Below are 8,612 nucleotides of genomic sequence, written 5' to 3'. Positions count from 1 at the left end.
ATACTTGACAAACAAGAAGGTCCTCCTCTACTTTCAATTAGAGGTTTCACAAGAGATTCCAATAATTGTAAACGGAAGTCCTTCTGTTTGTACTTGCTATTTTTAGTTACCTGTTTGAAAAGAATTAACAATAGACTGGTCAACAAGTCTAAAGAAAAGTTTCTTAAACCATTTCACAGTTTTACGTGGAATGGAATAATAGCTAAGAAATTGATCATTAAGGTTAACCCCTCCCATAAACTTGTTGTAATCCAAGATTAGCTGTGGCTTGCTAATCATGTCACCCTGTCTTCTTATCACTTCTTTTACTGTAGCATTATGCATTGTAGAAAGAGCATGAACATCTCTTTTATCAGTCCACTTCACAGCTGTCATTGAGCCACAGTTGAAAAACTATGACTCTCCCCTTTCTAACTTATCTGGAAACATGTCTGGGAATTGGGCCCTGTCCTTCCTATAAGTACCACAAGCATAAGTACCAAGTGAAAGCAACTTATCAAACAGAGTTGGAGAAGTATAAAAGTTATCAGTAAAAAGTGTCCCCTTCCAAGGTACTTTTCCATCAGTCATTACAACTGTGCTAGCTAAGCCCTTGGAATGTGCAGATCCCTCTTTACCAGAGTATGTTCTAAAATTTAAACAGTATCCAGTCACGGCTTCTGCCAGAACCCAAAGCTTGATTCCCCACTTGGTAGGCTTGGTAGGTAGATATTGCTTGAAAGAAATTCTGCATTTTGTTCCCAACATTTGCTCATCAATAGAAAGTTCTCTAGAAGGGTTGTAGTGAGCTGTAAAAGCTGTTAGTAGATGATCAAGCACAGGTCTGACTTTGAAGAGTTTATCATGCTTAGGATCAGTTTTAGGTAGATTATTAGTATTGTCATTGAAATGAAAGAAGCGAGCAATAGTTAGGAATTTTTTAATATCACATACAGAGAAACCTAACACATAAAACATGCATTTCACTGCATTTTTATTTTTGCATCTAAATATGATTTGCATACAACTGTACGTTTACTTCTCAGTGCATAACTTATAAATTTGATATTGTTTATCCATACATTGATGCTCCTTTTGTATGTATGTTATCTTGATTTGTAACTTATGTATAAAATTTATGTAATTTAACTTTAATGTTTAAATCTTTTGCAAAATATCAGAATAAAATATTTATATATCAGTTGGTATGTTTTAATTATAGAACAACAGAAGTGGGGGTTTTACTATATATTGACAGCTGTGAAGTGGACTGATAAAAGAGATGTTCATGCTCTTTCTACAATGCATAATGCTACAGTAAAAGAAGTGATAAGAAGACAGGGTGACATGATTAGCAAGCCACAGCTAATATTGGTCTACCACTCCTTCACTTCAGTTTCCCTGGTTTTCTTCAATATTTTCCAGATCATAGAAATAGTTAAATCAATAAAAGCTAAAATTTCTTCAGGAGTAATATCACTATATTTCAGCAGTTTCCTTTTCTTCCTGACATCGTTGTTTAGGTGTTCTCCTTGCTGGTGTGCAAATCTATTTGTTTCTTCAACAATTTTGGAAACAATGTTAAGAGAAAGAAAAAGTTGAAAAAATCAAGGAGTCTGACACCTACTTGCTTGACGGGAAACAGGCTCCCCTCGGATGAAGTCTGGGCTGCTCATCTTTGAGAACTTTCCATTTCCATTCTGCACTACAGGCCAGGGGCTTTTCTTGTGTCTTCTTTCCTGTGGCCATATTGGAAGTTGATGTAGTGCTGGTCATGGGAAGAACACTAACCTCAGATTGTTGGTGGTCATGAGGAGAGTCTTCTTCCCTTGAAGGTAAGTCAGGCTCCCCAAACAAATTAGAGTCCAGCAAAACTGGTTCTTCCTTCTCTCCAACTTTAATCGTGGCTTCTTCAACCTCAGAAAGATACTCTTCTTCAGAGGAGGAAGCGAAAAACAATTTCAATGCCTCGTCTAAGGAGAGATTTTTTTCTTTCTTAGAACTGAAGTATCTTCCATCTAAGAAAATTAATATGCTGTTAATATTCAGTTGACATAATGATAACATGATAGATAATGTCACAAGTATTTACAATTTTATTTATAAACTGTTTTATGTATTAGTTCTACCTGCTCTTTACACAGAAAAAATGCCCTCTAGTAGCACAGCGGTATGTCTGCGGACTTACAACGCTAGAATCCAAGTTTCGATACCCGTGGTGGGCAGAGCACAGATAGCCCATTGTGTAGCTTTGTGCTTTTAACAAACAATACAAACAACAACACTGAAAAATAATTTCTTGCATTAATGTTTAGTTTCCTGGATATCAAGAATAAAGAGATAGATTGAAGAGTCTCTCAACACCTATATGGATATCAAATAAAGTAAGATGTATGTTTTTTATATAACACATAATTAGTAAATGTCCATGGCGTATATCTTACTTTTGATGATAAATATGTAAATGAGATTCATTAGTTGTACATCATATGAATTAGTTTTTACTATATTTTGTGATTTTGCTTATGTCCATACACATACAAACAAAATGTACATTTGTTAAATGTATTCTTAAAGTCAAAGCTCAATAATTCAAATGTATATATTACTGAAAGATATCACTCCATGTATGATGGTGATATATGTGTGTGTATAAACTAAAATAAAATAAAGTGAAAATAATTTCAAGAAAGTTATCTTGTTTAATTATTCATCCTTAGCAACATAACATCTTTCAATATGTATAACTATTATGTACAAATAAAGCCCATCTTACCTTAGATGAAATTTGAAGTGTTCCAATTTCACGATTTTAGCGAAGGCTCACGATTTGCGGTGTGTATGTGGTTCTTATGGTAAATGAAGTTTTTATTCTTGTACGATTCTTTTATATATGTGTTAAAACTCAGTGTACAAGTGACAACAATAAAGCCTATATGTTGGTTGTGAAACAGACTAAACACATTCATCTCAATAATACAAGGAAAGCTATGACATTCTCACAGTTGTGGTGCTAATACATTGCAGGGCTTAAGTTTCAAATTCCAACATAAATCTTGCCTATAATGAGAGGAATGTGACCAGACTAATATTTTAAGTGCTATGAAGTGACGTTCTTTGTAATTTATGGTGTCTGTATCGTTTGGTAATCTCTTCTAACAGGATGTATCAAGGATTAGGCAGTGTTATTGAAACCACCTGTACTGTAAGCTATTACCACTCACTAGTGGCAATTAGGTTTCTCGGTGTAGTGAAACAACATACAAGGACATGTGTTGAAATAAACTTGTTTGAAATTTCAAAGAAATGATATTCAAGTACCGAAAAGCTTTCTTACTATCATATCTACAGTAATGGTGAAATGCGCCCACAATGGGCTGAACAAGAGTGACCCCAACAGGGGTGAGATAGTTACGGACAATGTACAAAGTTCACACTGCTGACCCCATGGTTTATTCGGCACAATAAACAAAAGTAGGGCTGCAATGAAACATAAATATAAACTTGAAATAAAAATATATCTATGAAACAAAATTAAAATGTTTTTATATGTGTGTATGTGTATATATATATATATAAACATGAAATCCTAGTTAAAAATAAAAATACTCATTTATTGTTTAGGTTATTTTTGGGTCTTATATATTACTCGATACCATAAGGAGAGTATGTGATTATTAAAAAATTAAAAATAGATAAAATTTGCAACTTATGGACAGTACAAATTTTTTGGAATTGCAGAACAATGTACTAAAACATAAAAGTAATCAGTTCAAATCTGGCACAAATATAAATATCGTAATAATTTCTTATAAATACCATTTCCTAATGTAATTTTCCAAGATATTAAAGATCATAATGCAAAAAAAACTAAATTTATCAAAAGTAATAGGCTTTATGTTTCTTAAACTACATACATTTATGAAAGTTCTTATGAAGTTTCGAACATATTCATCCACTAGTTTTATTGTTGAAATGAAATATAGCAAGACTTGCATTGCCTACTAAGAAAGTTAGTAGCTGGTAGTCATCGGGTTAAAATGGTTTTCCCTTAAGGCTAGGTTTAGTAGTTGATGTTTGTTTAATATTAGTTCTCTATATTGAGAATTTTTCGTGTTGATTTGCTGATAGTGGGACATGTATATAATTCCACTATCGTTCAACTATTAAAGATGTTTACAGTTGTTGTCATGGTTGTAAGTTTTATGGAAGGTAGGAGAGTAGAGAACTGTGGTATCAAGACATGCAAAGTATGTTTTATTGACAGTGTGACTCAACAAGAAAAGTACTTCAAAGGTAAATATGTAAAGTATGTTTTATTGACAGTGTGACTCAACAAGAAAAGTACTTCAAAGGTAAATATGTAAAGTATGTTTTATTGACCGTGTGACTCAACAAGAAAAGTACTTCAAAGGTAAGTATGTAAAGTATGTTTTATTGACAGTGTGACTCAACAAGGAAATTACTTCAAAGGTAACTATGTAAAGTATGGTTTATTGACAGTGTGACTCAAAAATGAAATTACTTCAAAGGTAAGTATGTAAAGTATGTTTTATTGACAGTGTGACTCAACAAGAAAAGTACTTCAAAAGTAAGTATGTGAAATTTAATCATTACATTGGAGTATGTTGTTATGATACTTTGTACATTCATCTTTAATGTTACTATGGTAAATATGAATAATTGATTTTGGTTACATATGAAATCAGTCAAATTTGATTGGACCTACATGTTTAATGTTACCATGTTGAGTATGAATTATTGATTTTGGTTACATATGAAATCAGTCAAATTTGATTGGACCTACATCTTTAATGTTACTATGGTAAATATGAATAATTGATTTTGGTTACATATGAAATCAGTCAAATTTGATTGGACCTACATGTTTAATGTTACCATGGTGAGTATGAATTATTGATTTTGGTTACATATGAAATCAGTCAAATTTGATTGGACCTACATGTTTAATGTTACCATGGTGAGTATGAATTATTGATTTTGATTATATATGAAAACTGGCAAATTTTAGAAGGAGAATTGCAGAGAAACAAATTATAGCTGAAAACACTTCTAAGCTCTCTAATAAACTTTTTAGTTTCTGTTATTACTTCAATGAACAGAAGGAGTTTTTGATCAATAAAAAGAACTCTCTGTTTACATTATCTGATAAAGTAAATGGAATATTTATTGTTTGTAACTTTAACAGTAAGTTTATATGAAGTTTAAGAATTTATGAAACCTTGAATGAAGTTTGGTGTAATTTTATCTTTTTTTCTATGAGCTTGTAATGTTCATTTGAATGTTAAAACTTTATTGTTGTTTCTGTCTAATACTAGGAGACTGCCTGTCAAGTGACAGTAAATGTTGATTTATTTCTCCTCCGTATATTAAATCTAAATAAATGTTTAATGAATGTGTTTTCTAAAATTAATTGTATCATAGTAACAACACATGTTTAAGAATGTTTATTCTATTATTCCACGAAAGCAATATTTTTTGTATATACTTGGTCAACTCCTGTAAGTGGTCCTTGATTAGAATTTTGTCTTGTGTATATTTTTGTGTGTTATGTTGAAATCTGCTTCTTTATGAAGCCTTATAGATTGAACAATGTGATAACTTTTTCTTGAAGAAATATTCCTACATGGTCAAATATCTGACTCTGCAATTTATTAATTTTGATGATAAAGGCAATGAAATTTATGATGTAGGGCAAATACTCAAAGGTATACCTTTTCTTTAAAAATGCTTATAAATTTTTGACTGAATTTTTAAAAACCTAAGTTGAAAAACATCAATCATTAATGTATTGTGGCATGATATATTGGGTTGAAAAAATGCTTAAGTTGATTTTCACACAAACAGTCACTGGTTTTATTATGTAATATGATATTATACTTGATTTAATCTATAATTCTGTTAATATTTTTCTGAATATTCAGAGATCTTGTTGATAATAATAATAAATATTAAGAGAAAAATCCTACTTGACTTGGATGTAAGATTTGTACAGGAGACTTAAATGCTGTGACCACTGGGCTAGTTTGACAAGTATTTGAAATCCCTAATTTTAACTATCATGTTATTTGGGTTTTTCCAAATGTTCAAAGAGCTTGCTCTAAACATAGTCGGTTATTAATAAAAGAAATCCTGATTCGACAGGGATTTCAACTGTGAATATATTTCATAAACTCTTCTATAGTTGTGATAAATGAAAGGCAGTACATTACACCTGTATTGTTTAAAAGTATAATAACCCTAATACTAATGTGTTATGATTGTTGTCTTTGCCAGTTTGTAAAAGGTGCTTACACCATAACAAAGTTTGTATACATTTCTAGTTACTTATGCTAATTTAGGCTTAACCACTTTTGGAAGTTGAATATTTTTAACCAAATGCTTATTTAGGTGAAGCATGAATATGTTCATGTAACAGGAAATTCCAACTCGACTTGGATTTGAACACAAAATCTACCAACAGGAAATATTATCAAAAGAATTTTGTTTTGTAAGGTAGACAACACTACAAACTTTCAGAATGTAGGTAACAGTCGTGAGACTAACCACTGAGCCAATTAGAATGTTACCAATAAAAGTAGCATTACAAAAAGAGAGAGGCTTTTATATGTATAGAACAATGATTTTTGGATGGCAAAACTCGTGTCAAGTAATTACATATATAGATCAATGATTTTGGATGGCAAAAACTCGTGTCAAGTAATTATATGAATAGATCAATGATTTTGGATGGCAAAACTCGTGTCAAGTAATTACATATATAGATCAATGATTTTGGATGGCAAAACTCGTGTCAAGTAATTACATATATAGATCAATGATTTTTGGATCCCATTCAAAATCATTCACCTATACATATAATTACTTGACCTTAGTTTCTGCCATTCAAAATCATTCATCTATACATGTAATTACTTGACCCGAGTTTTTGCCATCCAAAATCATTCATCTATACATGTAATTACTTGACCTGAGTTTTTGCCATCCAAAATCATTGATCTATTCATATAATTACTTGACACGAGTTTTTGCTATCCAAAATCATTGATCTATTCATATAATTACTTGACACGAGTTTTTGCCAAAATCATTCATCTATATATGTAATTACTTGACCTGAGTTTCTGCCATTCAAAATCATTCACCTATACATATAATTACTTGACCTGAGTTTCTAAGTAACTTTTCTCAGTTTTATTCCAGCAGTTAATAGTTGCAGGGTGCCAGTGTAATAGTTTTGGTGCTTTTTGTAGGTAATTCAAGCACCATAACTTCTGTATCAGAACCTTTCAATAATGGGACTACAACTGAGCAACCTACAGAAACTACGACTAATTTGACAACTAACAGCCCAACTAGCACTACTGTGTCTACCACAACAGAAATAGTTAGTACCTCATCATCAGAGACCTCTACTGAGAAGACTTTGTCTTCAACTGGCTCTACCTTGCTTCCAACTGCAGCTCCATCGTCTACACGGAGATTTGACGCTCCTAGTTTTATTGGTGGGATCGTCTTGTCGCTCGGGTTTTTGGCCATTATGTACGTTGGGTTCAAATTCTATAAGGCTCGTACTGAGAGTAATTACCACACTTTGTAAAGTACTTTGGTTGTCGAATAAATCAGATTTTTATTCGTTCAGACCTGTTATACACCTGATATTTGTAAATACAGTTCTTTCTTTCCTTTCAATTACTAGTTTAGTTGATTCACTGTGCATTAGTATATTTAGATAATGTTGGTCACAAAGTGTGTATTGAGAGCTTTCTTTCACAAGTTGAAATTTTTGTTTGAGAATATTGTTTGAGGTTGTAAAAGGTGTTTACTATTTTTTTTATATATTTTTTTTAACATCCTATAACAACAGTAAGATTAAATGATTTATTCCAGGTCTTTCTTACTATATGTTGTGTTCCTTTAATAATGAACAATCATGTAAAACTTATTACACTCTTCACTAAAGCTGTCAGATTCAACATATATTTTAGTGAGTATTAATGAGATCTCTGAGACAAGACATAGTAAATTGTGAAATCAGCTTAAGTTTGATTTTGTGATTTTAATTATTACTGCTGTAACATTAGACTAGAAATTGTTTAGTTACTGATAGGAGCTGTTAGGGAGGTATAGAAAATAGCTTCTTTATAGGATCACTTATCCAGCTAATAACAGCTCTAACTCCTCCTGGTTAATGGTATTTTAGTTAATAAAGATAGTAATGCTAGTTTAAAAGTATCCAGTTGACAATATAGTCCTTCTAGTTTAACAGTATCCAGTTAATAATAAAGATAGTAATGCTAGTTCAACAGTATCCAGTTAATAATATAGTCCTTCTAGTTTAACAGTATCCACTTAATAATAAAGATAGTAATGCTAGTTCAACAGTATCCAGTTAATAATATAGTCCTTCTAGTTTAACAGTATCCACTTAATAATAAAGATAGTCCTTCTAGTTTAACAGTATCCACTTAATAATAAAGATAGTAATGCTAGTTCAACAGTATCCAGTTAATAATATAGTCCTTCTAGTTTAACACTATCCAGTTAATAATAAAGATAGTCCTTCTAGTTTAACAGTATCCACTTAATAATAAAGATAGTCCTTCTAGTTT

The 8,612-nt window shown here is 31.5% G+C and overlaps 1 protein-coding gene across 1 annotated transcript in view; it reads left to right on the top strand.

Annotated features, from left to right (window-relative positions):
• LOC106476216 (porimin-like) overlaps positions 1 to 8,606 on the top strand; it is a 12,745-nt gene extending 4,139 nt beyond the window's left edge. Inside the window, exon 2 of the mRNA XM_013936881.2 lies at positions 7,254 to 8,606. Coding sequence (XP_013792335.1) covers positions 7,254 to 7,600 — 347 coding nt within the window. The 3' untranslated portion in view covers positions 7,601 to 8,606. The remainder of the gene's footprint in view (positions 1 to 7,253) is intronic.
• Positions 8,607 to 8,612: the final 6 nt, after the last annotated feature.

Source organism: Limulus polyphemus, unplaced genomic scaffold, assembly GCF_000517525.1.
Source record: "Limulus polyphemus unplaced genomic scaffold, Limulus_polyphemus-2.1.2 Scaffold10070, whole genome shotgun sequence".
Taxonomy (NCBI): Eukaryota; Metazoa; Arthropoda; class Merostomata; order Xiphosura; family Limulidae; genus Limulus; species Limulus polyphemus.
Note: the sequence above shows the minus strand (reverse complement) of the source record. Positions and strands in the feature narration are given on the sequence as shown.